This window comes from Kogia breviceps, chromosome 2, assembly GCF_026419965.1.
Source record: "Kogia breviceps isolate mKogBre1 chromosome 2, mKogBre1 haplotype 1, whole genome shotgun sequence".
Lineage (NCBI taxonomy): Eukaryota > Metazoa > Chordata > Mammalia > Artiodactyla > Physeteridae > Kogia > Kogia breviceps.
The window spans coordinates 34,387,467-34,409,955 of NC_081311.1; the positions used below are offsets into that span (position 1 = coordinate 34,387,467).

General features: G+C 36.1%; 1 protein-coding gene across 6 annotated transcripts in view; it reads right to left on the minus strand.

Moving 5' to 3' along the window:
- EXOC6 (exocyst complex component 6) overlaps positions 1-22,489 on the minus strand; it is a 209,931-nt gene that overhangs the window by 93,334 nt on the left and 94,108 nt on the right. For all 6 annotated transcript variants that reach the window (XM_059055448.2, XM_059055444.2, XM_059055449.2 and 3 more), the window contains exons 13-17: positions 20,642-20,739; positions 16,530-16,635; positions 10,938-11,047; positions 6,777-6,888; positions 6,094-6,228 (exon numbers count right to left, since the gene is read on the minus strand). In XM_059055448.2, coding sequence (XP_058911431.1) covers positions 6,094-6,228; positions 6,777-6,888; positions 10,938-11,047; positions 16,530-16,635; positions 20,642-20,739 — 561 coding nt within the window. The remainder of the gene's footprint in view (positions 1-6,093; positions 6,229-6,776; positions 6,889-10,937; positions 11,048-16,529; positions 16,636-20,641; positions 20,740-22,489) is intronic.

A 22,489-nucleotide genomic window follows, 5' to 3' on the forward strand; every position in this document is an offset into this window, starting at 1 on the left:
TTTGATTGATGGTGTTGTTGAGTTCAACTATGTTCTTACCGATCTTCTGTCCACTGGATCTGACCATTTCTGGTAAGAGTCGTGTTGAAGTCTCTAACTGTAACAGTGGATCCATCCATTTCTTCTTGAAATTCTATCAGTTTTGGCTTCACATATTTTGACCGTCCATTGTCAGGCACATGCACATTAAGAATCGTTATGTCATCTTGGAGAACTGACCCCTTTGTCATTATGTAATGGCCTACTTTATCCCTGATAATAACTTTCTTTGCTCTGAAGTTTGCTCTGTTTGAAGTTAATATAGCCACTCCCACTTTTTGATTAGTATTAACATGGTACATCTTTCTCCATCCACTAATTTTTTTTGAATATTTTTTAAAAATATTTATTTATTTATGTTTGTTTGGCTGCACCGAGTCTTACTTGCGGCACACGGGATCTTCGCTGCTGCATGCAGGATCTTTAGTTGAGGCATGTGGGATCTAGTTCCCTGACCAGGGATCGAACCCAGGCCCCTTGCATTGGGAGCACAGAGTCTTAGCCACTGGACCACAAGGGAAGTCTCTCCATCCACTTATTTTTAATCTATGTGTGTCTTTGTATTTAAAGTGGGTTTTATAAACAACATATAGTTGGGTCTTGTTTTATTGATCCACTCTGACAATCTCTGACTTTCAGTTGGTGTTTTTAGACCGGAGATGTTTAAAGTGACTATTGATGGCTGGATTAATATCTACCATATTTGTTACTGTTTTCTATCTGTTGCACTTGCTCTTTGTTTCTACTTCTGTGTTTCTCTTTTTCTGTCTTTTGTATACTAATTGAGCATTTGTATGATTCCATTTTCTCTTCTTGCCTAGCATACTGGTTGTACTTTTTTTTTTTTTTTAGCTTTTTTTTAGTGGTTGCCCTAGAGTTTCCAATATACATTCACAATTATTCCAAGTCCACTTTCAAATAACACTAACACTACACCATTTTAAAGGTAATGTGAGTACCTTATAATTACAAAATAATCCTAATTCCTCCCTTCCTACCCTGTGTCATTGCTGTCATTCATGTAAACATACATAAGTACACATATGTACACACAACTATATATATATATAAAAGCATAACTGAACACGTTGCTATTATTCTTTTGAACAAACTGTTACCTATTAGAGCAATTAAGAATTTTACCTTCACTTGTACTTTCTCTGATGCTCTTCCTTTCTTTATATAGATCCAAGTTTCTGATCTATATCATTTTCTTTACTTCTAAAGAAGTTATTTTAACACTTCTTGCAAGGCAGGACTACTGGCAGCAACAAATTTCCTCAATTTTTGTTTTTATGAGAAAGTATTTTTCCTTCACTTTTGAAGGAAAATTTCATAGTATATAAAATTTTACATTGGTGTTCTTCTCTCAACACTTCAAATATTTTCCTCCATTCTCTTGTTGCTTACATGGTTTATGAAGAGAAGTAAGATGTAATTCTTATCTTTGTTAGTCTAGGTAAGCTTTTTCCTCTAGATTCTTGAAGGATTTTTTATCTTTAATTTTGTGCAATTTTGAACATGATATGCCTAAGGTGTAATTATTTCGGTATTTATCCTGCTTGGTATTTTCTAAGCTTTTTGAATCCATGGTTTGTTGTGTGACATAAATTTGGGAGAAATCTCTGTCATTATTGGATCAAATATTGCTTCTGTTCCCTTTTCTCTTTTTTCTCCTTCTAAGATTCCCATTGCATGTATGCTACACCTTTTGTAGTCATCCCACAGTTCTTGGATATTCTTGTTCAGTGTTTTTTTCTTTGCTTTTCTGTTTTGGAAGTTTCTATTGACAGATCCCCAAGCTCAGAGAGTCTTTTTTCAGCCATGCCCAATCTACTGATAGGTCCATCAAAGGCATTATTCATCACTGTTGCAGTGTTTTTGATCTCTAGCATTTCTTTTTGATTCTTTCTTAAATTCTCCATCTCTCTGCTTACAATACCCATCTGTTCCTGCATGTTGTCTGCTTTATCCATTAAAGTACTTAGCATACTAATCATAGGTTTTTTTTTTAATTCCTGGTCTGATAATTCCAATAGTCCTGACATATCTGAATATGGTTCTAATACCGTATCTATCTCTTCAAACTGTATTTTTTGTCTTTTAGTCTGCTTTGTAATTTTTTCCTGATAGCTGGACATGGTGTACTGGGTGAAAAGAATTGCAGTAATTAGGCCTTTAGTAATGTGGCAGTAAGGCAGTGGGAGAGGGGAAGTGTTCTTTAGTCCTACAATTCGGTCTTCATCTTTAAGTAAGCCTTTGCCCCTTAGCTGTGCACTTCACAAGTGCTTTTCATTTCCACCCCTCAAGTTGGACAGGATGGCCAGAGCAGGCTGGAGCTGGGTGTTTCCCTTCCCCCATTAGTTTAGGCACTGGTAAATAGTTTATTTTGAGGTTAGGTCTTGTTGAGAAAAACAGAATGCTTAAAGAACAGAATGCTCTGGCATATTTCAAAATGGTTCCTTTTCCCCTGCCCCTGCTGGAAATGTAAGAGGATTTTCCTCAAATCTTCACTGGGAGAAGCTGGTGCCCCCTCTAAGACTGGGTTCCCCTGGAGTTTTAACTCTCAAACTTGTCCATACTGATTTTCTAATATTCATTAATTATACTTCAGGTTTTCCTACCCCTGTAATGATTCCTATGGGTTTCTACTCCATTAAGTTGTGATCCTCTGTATTTGCCTACTTCTCCAATGTGGGGGGCAGCAGTGTGTCCTGTGATCTCACTTCTCTGAAAGATCAAGGAAGAGTTGATTTTTTCAGTTTTCTCAGCTTTTTACTTGTTGGGACAGAGTGATAACTTCCCAGCTTTTTACATGCCGGACTGGAAACTGGAAGTCTGTGTTCACTTTTTAATAATTAACTGAGCTATATCTATTTATAATTATTGCATTTATAAATTTTGTGTGCTTATATATGAATGTTACATTTTTTAAAAAAGTTTTTTTAGAGTCCAAGTACCATGTCCTTGCTCCACAGGAAGAGAATTTCAAGCCCTTAATCAAAGATAATTTACCACTGTCACTTTAGCCAAAATCCTAAAAACACTTTGCTACATACTCATCAATAGATTTAAAAAGGCAAACTGAAAAAGAATCGCAAGCATATTCTTTCTAGGCACTTACAGTTGCAGTCACTGCCAGGACTCAAAAGGAAAGGACTCTTCAGGGTGGCAGGTTGGAAAAGCTCCAGGGAGCAAAGTTAAAAAGCTCTGATGCCAGAGAAAAAGAACTGGGCCATTTCTCTACACAGATTAAAAAGGGAATGGTATTCCCATTTTCCCCTCTATTCTGATGCAAATCTTTTCAGTTATAAGTCTTATATTAGCTTCAAGTAGCTCTCAGTGTGGGTCCAGGTTAATTTCAAAAGGCTGTGGTACTGCTTGAGGGCAGGAACTACTTACTTTACCTCTTTTGTACCACTCACAGATTTAGTACAATGAAAGGCAAGCTAACAAGGCAGTCTATATAATGTTTCATAAAGTAAACAAATATGATATAAAATCTACCACTTTGTATATGCATATGTGGGATTTTGGAGGGGAAGCAAATGGAGGTATGGGTAAAAGGATCATGTAAGTGCTTATTTCTATAACCATTAAGCAACTAAATAGAAATATGTTTGATCAGGTCACTGGACTGAAAAGAATTAGGCTAAGAGGTTAACTAAGTAATCCATGCTAATGTCTGTAATCAAGACTGTACTTTAATCATCTACAGATTGACTATTCACTGTGAATGGAAATTCCCCCAATCTCCCTCAGTAATTCACTTTAATGTTGATTTAATGATTCTCCCTGTTGAATTGCTTTCTCATAGTACAGTTTAAGACAAATTCCTCTTGAAACAGATCAAAGGAAAAATTGAGGAACACTTAACCTTCAAATACTGAGCTTGAAATAGCTCTTGTTTTTATATCATAAAACAGAAAGGGTTTCCTGAATTCTGTGCAAAAATAAAACAAAAAATAAACAACAAAAAATAAGGATGCTCTACTATTTGTACAGGCTGAACTTGATTTCCTAGAAAACCCAAGGGGTATCCTATGGCAGTTGTAGCTTCAATTAAATATCTACAACTTAAGGACCACTGGAACGATGGGCCAGAGCTAACATTTCTAAACATTTCCTCTCAACAGGCAAATTTTGAGAAGTGTAGTTCCAAGATTCCTTAATCTGAGGCATCATGTTCCAGTACCTGTGGTTCTTTGACTTACAACTGATAAGAAAAATTGCTTGAAGATCCCTAGATACACCAGATGTCAATGCATTTCATGTTTTAATCAAAGTACAGAGTAAGCCTATTAAATATAATGTTAATAATTAAATATGCTTACAACTCCATTCCCTAGTAAATCCCTTCTTGACAGCGTATGAGTAACACATGGACATAAGGACAGAGAGCATGAAAGAAAAAGAACGATTGTGTAAAATGTAATATTGAAGCAAAGAATCAATTTGTGGATAAATAAATGTCTACAAATTTGTGGAGTCTCCTCCTATATTATGGTACTTATTATATCATATTGTCAGTGTCTTTTTATAGTTTTTTCTCCTGTGCGCTCCTTGAGGGCAGGGATACATTTCTATATTTTCAGTACCTAACAGAGTGCTCAGGGCACAGATCATGTACAACAAACGACACTGTGCTAAGTATCCCCTTTAATCCTCAGAATAAGTGTATGAGGTAGATAATATATTGCTATTCTAATTTTGTAGATAATAAAACCAGGAATCGTTAAAATGAAAGAATGTGGCCAAAGTCACACAGCAGTCTAACTCCAGAGTATATGCCCTTAATTAATGTACTATACTATCTGAATAAACGAACGTCTGTTTTGTCCAGCTTCTGTCTCAGTTTTAATAAATAATTTTACTAATTCATGCGCTCATATCATCTGCATTTGTGTCTTATGGATTAGGATGACAACATGGGCTCAAGAATCATCACAGGAGCATAAGACTTGGGGGCCAGGCAGATAATTTTAGGAACCAAGGGTCTTTTCTGGACTTCACACTTCCAAAGTCTGGTTATTGTTTTTTGTTTCTGTTTTTTGGGTTTTTGTGGTTGCACCATGTGGCACGTGGGATCTTAGTTCTCCAACCAGGGATCAAACCTGTGTCCCCTGCATTGGAAGTGCGGAGTCTTAACCACTAGATTGCAAAGTCTGGTTACTGTTAACATTAAATCAGTTATATCTAAATAAAAGTATACTGAATTTTTTTTAATGTAAATGATTATACTATAATTTTAGGAGATAAATTGGGTAATTTATAATATAGCAAGAGTAGGGAAGATGAGAATTCTTTTTAATAGAAAACTTAGAAAGGGCTATGAGGTTAAACTAGCAAGCCTATTTTATAGATAAGGGATCAGTAAATGGTTTATATTAGTTTAACAAAATATTCAATGTAAAAGGATTTATTCTGCTAGACTATGCCAGTGTCTCATTTACATGATTCCCCAATCAATAAAATAATAAAAGTTTATATAACAAATTTATGAAATTATTTAATTCATAATGCTTAAAACAACCATTAATTAATCTTTTGATATATCCCATGGTATTATAAAAACAAAAATCTGTCCATTCAGAAAAGAGCAGGACTTGAATAACATGTAATAAGGCAATATTTACTTTTCTTCAGATCAGAGCCAATAAAGGATGTAAAGCAAATCTTACACTTGTCTAATTCTTCTTACAATTTTAATTTCCAAACATACACACACATATATATTACATATACAATTAACTATTAAACTGTGAGACATGAACGAAAGTCAAGTTAGACTGATTCAGCACTACTCTAAGTCTTCAAAACATGAAGAAAATGTAATATAGCTGTAGAAAATCAATATACTTTTCTTCATTTTAACAAGATGTTTAATGCCAAAAAGGAACTGACATTTATCTGCTCATTGTTGACATTGATTACCTCTAATTTTCACTTGTTAGAAATATAATGGAATCATGTGTATAACAAAAATTGTCTTCACTTTTTTAAAGTTTGCTTATAATGACTGAAATAAAAACTTTGGGTCAGATTTTTACATACCTTAAAAGTAGAGAGCCCATAAAGTCTTGTGGTATGAACAGTTTCTTGAGAAATATTTGTAATGTTAGTTATAAAGTCCTCAAGGTATTTGCAAGCTTGTTCCAGGTGTGTGGTGTTTATAATGATTTGCACTAACTAGAAAATAGAAAATGCCTCCAGTGAAATGCAGGTTACATGTATACAAAGCTATTTGATTTTTAAAATTAGGATTATTACTTCCAGCAACTGTACCACTTCTGCATAATTATAGTATTATAGGATACAACTGATTATCTGATTTCAAAAGCCTGCTGTAAATACTGCTTATGAATGCTATCATCTAAAAAAAACAACCAAGAGTCTAACTACCAACTAATTTAAAATAACTTTTCAAAGCGCTTTTTCAAATTTTATACATTCACCAAGTTAAAAAAATGAGTATTTTCACTTTTCATGTAAAGTCTGGCAAACATGAATCTCCATATATCTTCTAACATCATCAGCTATCCACTATTCCCCATGTAAACTCTTTTCCCTCACATCACTGGAATTTAAATGATGTTTTTATTTTAAAACACACACACTTCTATTAATAAATTTTAAATGGAAAGCTAGTTTTACAGGATGATGTTCAGCAATAAATTAATTTATAATAATTGTTTCATATAATGAAACATTTAGCTATAAATATCTTTTAAACCTACCTCTGTCAAACCTATGTGAGGTTTTTTAATAAGATTCAGTAAACAGCTACTCAAAGTTCTGGTCAGCAGCAGATTTGTTGATTTTCTAAGCATATCATCTATTTCTGTTGAGCTAAAAACAAAGGTTGATATTATTAAGGTTTCTACAAGGGTTACAATTAGTTAGCTTCCTAAATAATTTAATGCAATTTACTAAAATAATTTGCTCTAATTCCTTCATATCTTTAAATAAATTACAATCATTCATATCTATTAAGTCACATATCTCAATTCAGTTTAGTTTCACAAAAGGGATACTTTCCATAAAGTAGAATGTTCATTTATAGAATAATTTAAATGTATTCAATTAACCATTACGGTAAAACCATGGAGTACTTAGTATAAATAAAACTATTCTTAAATTATGACTCCACTATGGTACAGCCACTTCCAAAGACACTTTATATACAACTATAGCTAAAATTACTTTTAAAATACAAATTGATGTGAACCCTCTGGATACAATTGCTAGATTTGATTTTAATATAACTAAGCTATCCATTTCCACTGAGAATTTTTTTTAAAAAGATTCAAAGAAATTAAATGCCTTACACTAGTTTTAATTTGGGAGAGGGAGGAACTAACCCTATGATGTTTCTTAACATCCTAAAAATAACTAGCCTAGCACTAAAAAGCTTATTATTTTCTTCTAACCACTAGGCCTTCAATTTAAGTAAGTCATGATTTTTTTTATATAGCCTCATTATCAAAACGGTTAAGCTGTCCTTAGACGAAGTTTTCTCAGTCTCAGTACTACTGACATTTAGGCTAGATAATTCTTTGTTGTGGAGCTGTCTTGTACCATTGAAAGATGTTTAGCAGCATCCCTGGCCTCCACCCGCCTGATGCAAGTAGCAAGCACTCTTCCCCCTCGCTGTGACAACCCAAAATGTCTCTAGACAGTGTCAAATATACCCTGGGGGGCAAAACTGCCCCAGGTGAGACTCACTGCCTTAAACACAGTCTAACATTTTAATTTTAGCACCCTTTCACTTTTTACTTTATTAAAACATTACTCTTAAAAATCTATGAAGTACAAATATTTACTAGTTTACATTTATTTTAAATATGCAAATAGAACAAGGTTTGACAAAACACAGGTAATTTTCACTACTATTCTAATGTTCTCAATTTTAATGCAGGTACTCTTCGATTTCTGCTAACCCTAATTCTGGCAGACCTGAGGAGAATATGTCTCTCTGATTTCTTCATATCTAAAGTCAAGACTTCCCAGGGAATAGCATATATATACCAGTAGGATTTCAGGGTTACACAGCAGCAAACTCTCTGACAGAAATCAATTGTGTCCCTAGAACAAGCAACGAACGTACCCACACCGATATAAAGGAGGTGGTTGCCAGCTCCTCTGGTTTCCTTTCTGACACACTCAAATTATGCTTAAAGACACCCTGTATAGCATCCTTTTCAGATGAAAAGTTATGCAAGACAGATAATGTCTTTTGTTTAATTCCCCTGAACTTCCCTGAATGCTGAATCAATGCGTCTTTTTCTTCCCTAAGTAAAAGCAGAGAAAGAAAATCTATCAGCACCTACGTCCTATCCTATTCGTGCCAGCAAGATTTACCCAACAATGACCAGGATTTTCTCCAAGAGGTTTTTATCCTAACTGAGCAATTTTTTCCTTACCCTTCTCTTTTGAGCTTATAACCTGTACTCTTCCTAATTTTTAAATAACAAATAACACAGTAATTAAATCTCAATATGCAATAAATCTCCTAAATTATTTTAGAGCTTAGCCTCTTATGAAAACTGAAAATTTCTTAAAGATCATATTAAATCCAGATGTTTTCTCTGCAACCAAATAATTGAGACTTTAGAGTCTCATCATGAAATCACTTAATTCTCTGGCCCTGCTTTTATTCACATATAAAAAGAGCCCCAAACATTTTTACTATAAGAGCTCCAAAGTATCTTTTTGGTCTAAAAATCTAACTGCAAAATATGTTTAAACATAATAAAAGAGCTTTAAACACAGAAAGTTATTTTTCCATAATTCTTTAATGACAAATTTTTTTTAATGACTCAGCTCAATTTTAGGCCACAGATGTAAATTTTTAAAACAAAAATATGTCAGAAAGCTGATAATCTAGAATAAATTTAGATTTAGATATTTTTATACTAACTATGCCTTCTGTATTCTGAAGTACAAAATGAAAATAGCCAATGTTATTTAGTAAAGCTAATTTTAAAAAATGTAAGCATAAAAAGCCTTGCTAAATGAAAAACACAGTATCATAGAGTTAAGTAGAATGACTGGATATTGAACTAACAAAAATGACAAATATTTTTATCAAAGAGAGAAGGAAAAAATAGATAATCTTTTCTGTTGTAGCATTAGTATACAACATTTACCTTTTAGAATGCTAGGAGTTCATGCACAAAAAGAGCCAGAACTGAGGGGGCAATTCTAGTTCTAGTCAGTCAGTAAGGAAGCTTTAGGGATAATTACACACAATATTATGACTAAGGGCTTTGATCTTTGCTGTTATAAATGTGGTAAAAAAATCAAATAACAGGACTTCCCTGGTGGCACAGTGGTTAAGAATCCACCTGCCAGTGCAGGGGACATGGCTTCAAGCCCTGGTCTGGGAAGATCCCACATGCCGCGGAAAAACTAAGCCCGTGCACTGCAACTACTGGGCCTGCGCTCTAGAGCTTGCATGCCACAACTACTGAGCCCCCCCGTGCCACAACTACTGAAGCCCGCGTGCCTAGAGCCTGTGCTCTGCAACAAAGACAAGCCACCACTATGAGAAGCCCGTGCACCACAACGAAGAGTAGCCCCTGCTTGCCGCAATTAGAGAAAGCCTGCACGTAGCAACGAAGACCCAATGCAGCCAAAAATAAATAAATAAATAAATTTACTTATTTTTAAAAAATCAAATAACAATTAGAGATCCACTGTCTCTCCTGTGTAAATAAACAAAATAAAAGTTAACTCCAAACTGCTAAATTTCTATACTTTCTATAGTTTACCACCAATCTACCATCCACATTGAGGCCAGAGTAAACTTTCTAAAATATTACTCCAGTCATGTCATTTCTCAGTTAAAATTCTTCAACAGTTCCCCAATGCCTGCAAATGAAATATAAAAACTCCAAGCTCTAGTCTCACATCTTATATAGTAGGTATCTCATCTGCTCCTATGTCTATGTGCCTACCATGTGCCAGGCTACACTGAGTGCTTTATACACACTCACTACCTCATTTAATTCTTAAAACCACCCTATGAGTTATTTCTCTCATTTTACAGATGAGGGAACTGCAATTTAAACAGATTAAGTGACTTGCCCAAAGTCCTACTATAGCTAGTGAGTGTCAACATCAAGAATCAAGCTCAGGTGTAAGTCTGAAGCTTATGTTCTTAGCTATTGCATTATACTGCTCTGTTTTAGATTGGAACTTTAGAATGTTCAATGAAAAAAAAGATAGGCGGGCCTCCCTGGTGGCGCAGTGGTTGAGATTCCGCCTGCCGATGCAGGGGACACGGGTTCGTGCCCCGGTCTGGGAAGATCCCACATGCCGCGGAGCGGCTGGACCCGTGAGCCAAGGCCGCTGAGCCTGCGCGTCCGGAGCCTGTGCTCTGCAACGGGAGAGGCCACAACAGTGAGAGGCCCGCGTACCATTAAAAAAAAAAAAAAAAGGCATAAATTATTGGCAGGTCTTGGACCCTTAGAGCTCCGCTAATGAAAACAACCACTGTCAGTCTGTCATTCCTTTTCAATGCATACTCATTTGTATCCACTGTTTTTCCAATGCTGAATGATACTGTGTGTTATGTTATAAGCTAATGTCTTTAAAATACATGTTTAGAAACTTTGGTATAAGAAACTAGTAGAGTATGATGAAGCTTAAGGCAGTGGTTCTTAAACTTGGAGTGCATCAGAATCACCCAGAGTACTTGGAAAGCCAAGGGCTCCATCCTCAGTTTCTAATTCAGTAGGTCTGAGGTTGCATTTCTAGTTAACCCCAAATGCCACTGAGATATGTAAGCCTTCCAACGAGATAATAGTCCACTGAAAGTCATGGCCTAAAAACCAAGTGCTAATGTTTCACAAAAATAGCTATGATAAAGATACATTTCTTATTAATAAACTTACCTCCGGTGTAATGACTCTGAAAATTTAAGGCTGGCATAAATAAATTCTTTAACTTGAATATAAATATGAGGCACTGATTGAGACATGGGCAGTTTCTTTGGGAAAGATTGCTGTTGAAAGAAAAACAAAGTTGAAACTGTTGCTGAAATTTTAGAAAAGGGTATTCTAATCACCTTAAAAATGTAAAAATTAAATTGATTTCACATTTGAATTAGTAGTTAATACCTGCATTTTAAAGTCTACTGTTATCTCATTATTTTTAAGATTTTAAAAAGAACTAAAGGGCTTCCCTGGTGGCGCAATCGTTGAGAGTCTGCCTGCCGATGCAGGGGACACGGGTTCGTGCCCCAGTCCGTAAAGGTCCCACATGCCGCAGACTGGCTAGGCCCGTGAGCCATGGCCACTGAGCCTGCGCATCCGGAGCCTGTGCTCCGCAATGTGAGAGGCCCGTGTTCCGCAAAAAAAAAAAAAAAAAAAAAAAAAAAAAAGAACTAAAATATTTCTGAGGAAAATAATGTGGCAATTTACCTGTTTCTTAAATCATGTTATCAGACTTCTAACAAGCAGAGAAAGTGTGTGTCCTGATGATAAGTATCCTGCAGAAGATGCTTAACTCTCTGCTTCCTTGCGGCCGTAATACAAGAGTCAGGTTGGCATGAAAGTTATGGGCCAGCTTCCTGGCCCAGTGTCATCAAATAATTCTAAGACTCCCTTCACTTGCTTGAATGCCAATTTAAGAAAGTATCCACTTCATTCCATAACTCCTAGAATACCTTACAGCAGCTTTCTGACCTATATACATCTAACACCAGTATGAAGCTAATGGTTTACAGTGTGCTTCTTGGCTAAAATGCTTTATCAGCCAACATCCATTAACAAATTCTCAGTCTCCAAAAGGTAAACTCTCCCGAAGACTGTTACTAAAAGCCCCCACTGTTACTAAAAGCCCCCTCTTTACGCTTCATGAAGCCTAATCTACTTCAATCTTCACATTCATTGCAACTTAGTTTACATCATTGAAAACACCCTTACGAAGGTCGCCAATGGCCTCACAGGTGTTAAATCCAGTAACTTTTCATGTTACCTGATTCACCTGAACAATCTGACACAATGCGCCTCCTGCTTCCCCCCACCCCAAATAAACCCCCATTTTATTTATTTATTTTTGGCCACTCCACGGACATGTGGGATCTTAGTTTCCCGAACAGTGATCGAACTCGTACCCCTGCATTGGAAAAACAGTGTCTTAACCACTGGATCACCAGGGAAGTCTCGCCTCCTGCTTCTTAAATGATCTCTCCTTCCTTGGAATCCATGACCCACACTGGGTTTCCCTACCATCTCTATATCTCCTCCTCTAGCCATCCCTTAATTGCTACTCCTTAGGGTTCTATCCTACACCTTCTTCCCTTCTTACCACACATACTGTCCTTAGAGAATCTCACCTACTCTAACCATGCAAGTGCCAATATCTCCCAAATCTAAAACTCTAGGCCAAATCTTTCTCCTGAAGCCCAAATCTGTATATCTAACTAACATTTGAACACCTCTATTTAGCTGTAACATTTGAGACATTCTCAACAGAACCAAAAGTGAAATGATATCCTTTCTTTCTAAATCTGCTCCTCTTGCATTTCCTATCTTAGTGAATGCTACCACCATCCAAGGCAGAAATGTGGCTATCACACTTGCGCCTCTATCTTCATCATCCCTCATATGCAAGTGATAATCAACTCCTGTCATTCCTACTTCCTAAATATCTCAAATCAAATTCCACAGCCAGAACTCCCATTCAGGTCACCAATCTCTCTTGCCAAAATAAGTGCAACAATCCCCAAGCTAGTATCCCAGCCTTACTCTTCTCCAACCCATTCCCCACACACTAGCCAGAGAGATCTCTCTAAAGCACAAATCTGATTATATTTCTACTGCTTGAAATCTGGTGGTGACTTATTCGAGCCATCAGGCTAAGCTCCCTAACATTGTTTACAAGGCCTATTATAGTCTGCCACTTTCTACTTCATCTTCATTTTTTGATCTTCATCTCTTGCACTTCATCAACCTTGTATTTATACTGCAGAATTACAGCCTTTCTCCATGCTGCTTCTTCTATCTTGAGAAGGGCCAACTTCGGTGAATTGTAATTTCCTGCTTATTTAATCTATCCCTCACTTGACCACTAGTTCCTTGACAGCAGAGACTGAAAAACTAGCACATAGCACAGTGTCTACTAGATAGCAGGTGAATGATAAATATATGAATTAACATATGTACTCTTAGGTACCTCCAGCAGAAAGAAACTTACAATAAGCTGGTAGTGAAAACATTTGCAGAGAGCAGTCTCTCTCCAAAACTGGTAGGTTCAACCTTTCCAAATTTAGGAACTGAATTAGGAGTACTACAAAAATTAACTAAAGAGTTGCTATTCTTTAAAATCACCTTATAATAATGTAAGAGCTAACTCACCTCCAAGTTATGTTTTATAGAATAATGAAACCAATATTAACTATTTGAAAGATATTTCAACTTTAAGAATTGATTTTAATGACATTAAAGACAATATGAACATGTTCTTATTTTAGCCAAAGGGATCCTAGTCAACTTAGCACAGCTATCTGCAAAAAGACAGATTTTAGCATATATGTTCAGTCTTATTCCTTTCTCACTTGTAATCTCCACTGAAAATAACTCATGTTATCTGAGAGACAATTTTACATTTTTTTCAATTGTTTTAATAGAAAATTATACTTAAAATAGGAAAAAATTAAATATATAAACACACAACCAAGAGACTATTACTAAATAACTTACGGGATTTCTAAGTTATCACATTTAAATTTTCCATGTGCCTTTTGCCTTAATGATAGTTCTTTTTAATGATGAATAATACACAAACCAATGAATACAACTCCTAACAAGCTTAATCCTCAGATGCTGTATATTTTGGAAGTACTCTACAAGCAAAGTCAAATATCCTTTTAACTATAAATCTATTTAGAAAAGTTTAATTAGAAGAGACACTAGAGATTATTTAGTTCAACCTCCTTATTTGACAGATAAGGCAAAAATGCCCAAATAGGGTAAGTCACTTGCCCATAATAAGCCACAGACAGAGCTGGCACATGAATCCAGACCAAATCAGTGCTCTTTTTGCAGATGCTATATCCTGAGCACATTTATTACCAGTAACTAAAACAAAACAAAGCCAAGCTGTGAGATAGAGAATATTCTCGTAATATTTCTTTTTAAAAAATACATTTATTTGTTTGTTTGTCCATTTATTTATTTATGGCTGCGTTGGGTCTTCGTCGCTTCACGCGGGCTTTCTCTAGTTGTGGTGAGCGGGGGCTACTCTTCGTTGCAGTGCGCGCGTTTCTCATTGCTGCGGCTTCTCTTGCTGTGGAGCACGGGTTCTAGGCACGCGGGCTTCAGTAGTTGTGGCCTGCGGGCTTAGGTGCTCTGAGGCATGTGGGAATCTTCCCGGACCAGGGATTGAACCCCCGTGTCCCCTGCACTGACAGGTGGTTTGTTTGTTTGTTTGTTTGTTTTAGTATTTATTTATTTATTTTAATTTTAGCTGCGTCGGGTCTTAGATGTGGCACGCAGGATCTTCACTAAGGCATGCAGGCTCTTCACTGCAGCGTGTGGGCTTCTCTCTAGTTGTGGTGTGCAGGTTTTCTCTTCTCTAGTTGTGGTGCACAGGCTCCAGGGTGCGTGGGCTCTGTAGATGTAGCGTGTGTGTTCCAGAGCACGCAGCTCTAGTTGAGGTGCATGAGCTCAGCAGTTGTGGCATGCAGGCTTAGTTGCCCCGTGGCATGTGGGATCTTAGTTCCCTCACCAGGGATCAAACCCTCATCCCCTGCATTATAAGGTGGATTCTTTACCACTGGACCACCCGAGAAGTCCTGGCAGGCAGATTCTTAACCACTGCCCCACGAGGGAAGTCCCTCATAATATTTCTTGACAGGGAAACTTTGATTGGGGTTTCAAAAATACAGAACTAGAATAATTATTTTGGTCTTTTGTGTGTATTAGAATACAATTAGGTATATGCAATGGCAGTGTTAGCTATAATCTAAAAGCTATGCATTAAATTACGTGGTCCTGTATTTAGTGACTATTACACATAATATGCTTAGTTTATGTATATACAAATGTAACATAAAAATTTACAGTCACAATTCACACAACTCATTCAGAATTCACTCTTGTTCATTATTAAGGGATAAAAATGTAGAAAAGGACTAAATTATAAAGTGTTGAAAAAATAATAAAAAAGACTAAGGAAAAAAAATTTAAAATGAAGAGAATGAAAAAGGTAATAACAGGAAATATGATATCCTTTTCCTCATAAGATCTAATTCTACCCAGGGATACTGGATTGGTACAAGCATGTGTGTTTCTGTGTGCATGCATGCATATGGGCAATCAGGTGTATTTCCAGAATACTCTACATGCTGGTCTATTTCCTTTCTCTAGCCTGTTTTTTTTTTGTGTGTGTGTGGTACACGGGCTTCTCACTGTTGTGGCCTCTCCCATTGCGGAGCACAGGCTCCAGACACACAGGCTCAGCGGCCATGGCTCATGGGCCCAGCCACTCTGCAGTATGTGGGATCCCCCCGGACCGGGGCATGAACCCATGTCCCCTGCATCGGCAGACGGACTCTCAACCACTGTGCCACCAGGGAAGCCCTCTAGCCTATCTTTTGTTCAGACATCTTGACTCCAAGAATAGACATTCTTACTTCAGGAAAAAATCTACAGGTGGCTATTGCCTTCATATACCTCTTACTTAACAAACATAAACTTTTTAAAAAAAATAAATTTATTTATTTTTGGCTGCCTATGGTCTTCGTTGCCGCGTGCAGGCTTTCTCTACTTGTGGTGAGCAGAGGTTACTCTTTGTTGTGGTGCGTGGGCTTCTCATTGCAGTGGCTTCTCTTGTTGCAGAGCACAGGCTCCAGATGCGTGGGCTTCAGTAGTTGCAGCGCATGGGCTCAGCAGTTGTGGCTCGTGGGCTCTAGAGCGCAGGCTCAGTAGTTGTGGTGCATGGGCTTAGTTGCTCCACGGCATGTGGGACCTTCCCAGACCAGGGATCAAACCCATGTCCCCTGCATTGGCAAGCGGATCCTTAACCACTGCGCCACCAGGGAAGTCCCCAAGATAAACTTTTTATACAAATATATTTCTAGAAAAAAAGCCGCAAAATAAGATCTTCCACAGTGATGGAAATTTCAAAGAAATTCTCTCTTTCCTTACAATATTCTCTTATTCCTATAATCTACTCAACATTTAGTATACCTAATTTGGAATCTACCCAATGATAGTAACACCTGCCCTGGGAATCCACCTAACATTTGGGACAAGGGCTCCTAGTAGCCCCAGGAAAGTCCTTTCTTAACCTCACTGAAATAGTAGTAGTAGTAGTAACATAATCTTTAAAAGTGAACAAAACATAATTTTCTCAAATAACACAACAATAACAAAAGCCTCAAAAGAAGCTATTCTCACAATATCAGGTTAATATAATATAGCAATAAATATAATTAATTTATTTTTAAGAAAATTATTGAATTAAGAACTAGCTTGTACCTTTTCAAGGTCTGGATCTTGAAAGGGAAATTTACTGATGACTGTTTTATATTCTTCTTCATTAACAATAGGGATGGGACTATAATTATCTTCTTCAAAAATGTCCCTGTTAAGAAAGAAGACAGAATTGAAATTTAATATTAGAAAACATATCAATAGAGTGCTATAGGACAATACTTTTAAAAAACCCCAACAATTACAAAATCATTTTTTGTGTGTCAGTTAAAGTTCTAAACAGGAAAACAGTGCCTAATCACTCAGAATTCTGAAACTCAATACCACATAAGTCTGTCCCTCAAAATTAATGTGCAATCTCTTCTTTCCACTTGTTTATTTTACATCCTCTCAGCACTTTAGTTTTTATTTTCTAGTCTAGAACAGTTCTCAAGATGATATAGTCTGAACGAACTCATTACAACTAAAAATGAGGTGAAGAGTATCCCAGTCACATTTCTTGATAGGAACAACTCTCAAGTTGTATGTTTTCTGTCTTCTCTTTCCAACTAGACCATAAGCTCCTTGAAGATAAAAACAATGTCTTCCATTTTTTTGTCTCTCATAATGTTGTACTTAGAAAAGGACCTTTTATACTTAGTAAGGCAGACACATTTATTACTCACCAAATAGGCAAACTCATATGACTAGTTTTAGCCATTGGACTGTGAATACAAGTTACATGTGTTGCTTTAAGTCTAAAGCATTTATATACTAACTGTGTGACCCTTAGTCCCACAGTGATAGGGGAGACCACCATGTTGAGAAAGTAGAATTACAGATGTCAGAAGCTCAAATCTTGGACTACTAGACCCGCTATGGACTTCTGTGCAAGTGAGAAATAAAATGCCAGTGTTCACCCAATGAGATTTTGGGCATTTTTGTTACCGTAGCATAACTCAGCCTGTCCTAATATACCTGCTGTCCAATCAACTTTCTTTTAATCAATAATTCAGTTTGATTTTTATTTACTGAGCACCTATTATGTGCTAGTCTGGGCTAACTCTGATGAAAACTCCTTACCCTCATGAAAATAAAAGCAAGATCCCTGTTCTCAAACCTAACAGGAGAGATAGATATGCAAACAAATTATAATGTTTATAATGATGTGTTATACGTACAATAAAAGAGGTGCAAGTTTCAGAAATAGGACAAAGGAGGAAGTGATTAACTTTATCAGAGTAGGTGGGGGACATCTCATGAAAAGATTTACAGAGAAGCTACGGGCTCTGTAGGGTCTTCAAAGATGAAACACTTCTAATGAGATTATGGGAGAACAGCATTTCAGAAAGATGGAACATAACAGGCAAAAACATAACGGGAGAAAAAGTATGAGTGTGGGGAGGGGTTGAGGAAAACCACAAGTAGTGCAGTACTACCGGAGTATAAAGTATTCAAGGGACATGATTTAAAATGAGGCTGGGCAGATGGACAAAATGAGGCACCCAGATTTTATCCTGTAGGCAGTGGAATACTATAGTAGGTTTTAGGCAGAGGAATGTCATAGGAAGACTTTCACACAGTGGAGAAAAAACTAGGAAAAGGACAATAATGAACAGAGAGAGGCCAGTTAGAAAGACTAAATAATCCAAATAAGAAGGACGAGAATTTGAATTAAAGCTTTATTTGTGTAGGAAGAGAGGAAGTGGCAGAAACAAGAGTTTTTAAGAAGTAAAATACATGGGATTTAGAAACTAAATGAGGATTATGAGGGAAAGTATTATATAATCCTGATGAATCCGTGGTTTCTAGACAGGGCAAATGGACAAATGATGTTCCTCACCTCATCAGAGACATTTGCTGAGGTAAGGAACATAAAAGAAGGATATGGTTTGGGCAGTGGATGATGGATATCTAACTGATAAATGGCTCTGGCATCTTAATGAGAGGCTGGAAATAAAGTCATGTGCTTGTAAATCACTGAGGTGCACAAGGTAGTTAAAATACGACTCTGTTTGGAGCTAGGCAATCAAGAATATAAATAAAACACTGGTGCTCACAATATAGGTGGAGAGAACCACACATGCATAAACAAAGTATGACAGTAGTCAGACCATAAATTCTATCATGGACGTTGTCAAGTTTTAATTATTCAGTACTGATAACTTACTTTTTCCCCATTTAATTGTTAGGTTGTCAGTTCACTACTTGTGCAGTCTTTGAAGATACAGATCAAGGACAAAAAAAGCTTAAAATCTGCTACTTCTTAAAAATCTAAGCAAAAAGCATAACCTAGAACAGTACTGAAAGAAGTCAAAATATATTTGGTAATTACAACTGACATGCTATCATTTGCTCTCATCCATGATGATAATGGAGGATAATGTTATTCCTATCTTTTTGAAGGAACCCATTAGCTTTTCAGAGAGAAAACAATACCTCACAGTTTCCCCTATCTTGAGGAATAATGTCACTACTAGAAGTCTTAAGATAGATAAGAGAGAATAGCTGGTTCAATAAAAATCTATCAGCAACTGTAAAAACTTAAACACTCTTCTGAAAAGGGTAAGTTAATAACAGAAATCCTGAGTAAAGATTTTTATATACAAATATATATAAATAAAGATATCATATTATATCACATTAGATCATGGCATATATATTATAGATTACCATCCCTATCAATAAGCACTACCTCTATTTCTAAAATACTAAATATCAAAAATTGTTAATATTTATACATGACTCATCTAAGACTGTCAATTATTCATTTGGGACAACATCCTGACAAGATCACTCCTATGGAATGTTAATACAAAAAGCTTAAATAAGGATTGATTTAGTTCATCTTAATAGAAGTGTATAACCTTGTAAACCACTTTGGTATTTTTAAAGATTTCTATCACAGTATTCAGAAGGTCAGCCCTCCATAGGTTTTGAAAACTGATGGGGTAAATGCCAAGTTAGTGTTAAATCAGTTAACATATTTTCTGTTTTAATAACATCAACTATTATTGCCACATTGTTTCTATCATATTTTGGCTAAACTAGATGTAAGCTCTCAAGATTGACTTTTTGTTGAAACAAAGAAAAAAAGAAAGGAAGGAAGGGAGAAAGGCAGAAAGGGAGAGAGAAAAGTTTTTAGAATTTAAAAAGGAGGGAGTTGATATTTCTTTTCATGGCAATACAAAATTATAGTTATTAAAATACTTTGTGCCCTGAAGGCAAGTGGTTAAAGCAAAAATAATTGTCCTGATTAGATACTTTAAGATTTTTAATTTAACAATTACGTTGTTTGTAAAAATAGCACTTTCCCCAAACAAAATTTATAAGCCATAAATTTTTGTCTCTAGTACTAAATACCACTGAATATTTACAGCCTCATATCTAATCATTTACTGGGGCAAAAAACTACAGAGATTAAGACTAAAAGTAGAACAATTAAAAATTGATTATAAGTGGTGCAGCCACTGTGGAAAGCAGTATGGAGGTTCCTCAAAATATTTAACATATATTAACCATACAATCCGGCGATTCCACTTCTTGGTATATGCCCAAAAGAACTGAAAACAGGGACCCAAACAGATAACTGTTCGCCAAGGTTCATAGTGGCATCATCCTCAATTGCTAAAAGGTGAAAACAACCCAAATATCCGTAAGTGGATGAATGGATAAATAAAATGTGATATACATAATGAAATATTATTTAGCCTTAAAAAGGAATGAAATTTTGACACATGCTACAATATGGATGAAGCTTGAAGAGATTATGCTAAGTGAAATAATCCAGACACATAAAAAAACAGACAAATCCAGATACAAAAACCAAACATTGTATGATTCTACTTATATGAAGTACCTAGAGTAGTCGAATTCATAGAGACAAAGCAGAATGGTGATTGCCAGGGACTAGAAGAAGAGAATGGGGGTTACTGTTTAACTGGCAGAGTTTCAGCTTAGGAAGATAAAAAAGTTCTGGAGACGGATAGTGGTGATTGTTGCAACAATATGAATAAACTTAATGCCACTGAACTGTACATTCATAAAAGGTTAAAATGGTAAATTTTATGTTATATATATTTTACCACAATAAAAAAATACTATAAGCATTTTTTATTGCTAACTTTAGCATTTGACAAACATTTTCATTACATTAAGGCACCATGGCTTAGACTAACCTGAAAACTCCAGCCCATTTTTTAAGCAGTGTTTCATTATATTGATCTCTTATTTCAAATAAAAGGTCAAAAAGTCGGTTCACTGGAAAACCATAACCCTAAAACACACACAAAAAAGCAGATAAACAAGTAAAATAAATAAAGATATTCATTTTTTAAAGTTCAGAATACTAGAGAACTGTTTGAAGTGATCACTGTATCACATTGTATGCCATCCCAACAGTATGAAAAAGAGATATCCTTTTGACTTTCTACTAAGTTGTACTAAGTAAAAAAGAGTCTAGAAAGAGTTTTATGAACTGGAATAATTTTTCTATTTCTTCTCTCTCTTTTTTGTCTGGATTACACTATTAACCTTAAAAAGTATTAGAAGTCAGAATTGGAGAAAAAGTTCAAGATTAGTGATCTACATATCTGTGTCTCTGGAAGTTGTCTCTAAATAAGATACAAGAAGAAAAGAGAATACATTCTGTCTGAAACATGATGGTTTCCTTTTGCACCTTCAATTTAACACTGACTTTGTTGTACAGGGAAAAGTTATCAAATATAACACACCAAAACTTTATTCCTTTGCAACTCCAAATCCATTTGAAATGCTACCCATATCAGGACCAAACATTTCTGCTCGCCTCAAAGTCGTCCCTATTCCCCTTCAAGGCTTACGTCTTCATCTTTGGTCTTGATCCTAACTCCTCCTGCAGGAACTGCTCCATGGATTATCTACTCACTCTGCTGTGTCTTTAACTTCCACTAGCTCCTTTCTCTTCACTAAATAAACATGCCAAATTGCCTCCCATCTTTAAACCAAGAACAACTAAAGAAAACAAAAAAGCCTTCCCTCAATTACCTGTGTCACTTCTTCCATAGCCAAACCTACTGCAATCTAACTCTCACTCCTATTCCTTTATTGAAACTGCTCTTAGCAATGTCACAGAGAATCTCCTGAATATAAAATTCCACAATCTCTCACTCCATCTTACCTCTGTTTCTTGAAACTCTTCTGTTTTGAATTCTATAACACCACTCTCTCTCCCTGTTCTCCTTTTATCTATGAGTAATCCTTCTGGATTCCTTTTTTCTTCTATCTCTATCCTTCAATCTTTTCTTCTAGCTCTCTAGGGCAATTTCAAGTTGCTTGACTTCAAACACTACTTTCTCTGATTATTCTCAATCTGTATTTCTAGCTAGACCTCTATAAATTCTAAATATTTAATTCCAACAGCAATTCCAACAGCAATTAGACATCTCTAGTCAGTCTGCCAACAGGCACATTAAAGTTAACTTATCTCTTCCCTTTCAGACTAAACCAGGTGTTCTTCCTATTTCCTATCCCTGTTAATAGTTCTATCATCAATCCAATTTATCAGGAAAGAAACCTGAAAGTCATCTAAATGCCCTCAAAACAAACACATCTAATCAGTCATCAAATTCTTTTGATTTTACCTCCTTTACAAATCTCATTCAAACCTATCATTCTTCTCTATCATTTACTACGGTTCTTTCTTCCAGAAATCTTCCCAGTATCACTGTTTTACTTCAGGGCCTTAACATCTCTTGCCTAGACCACTGTAAGAGCTTCCTAAACTGAAATTCCAACCATCCGTCTCTTTCAACTCAATCTACTGCCCAACTCTAGACAGAAGCCTGCAGGACGCAACAAAAGATCCCGCGTGCCGAGACGAAGATGCCGTGTGCCGCAACTAAGGCCAGCCACAGCCAAATAAATAAATAAAATATCTTTTTTAAAAAAGAAAAGACCTTCCTCAATTCTTCAATTATTAAGTATAATTTGAAAATCCAGTATTTACTAATTCAGTATGAGATTTACCTAATAATCAGCCTGTCAGT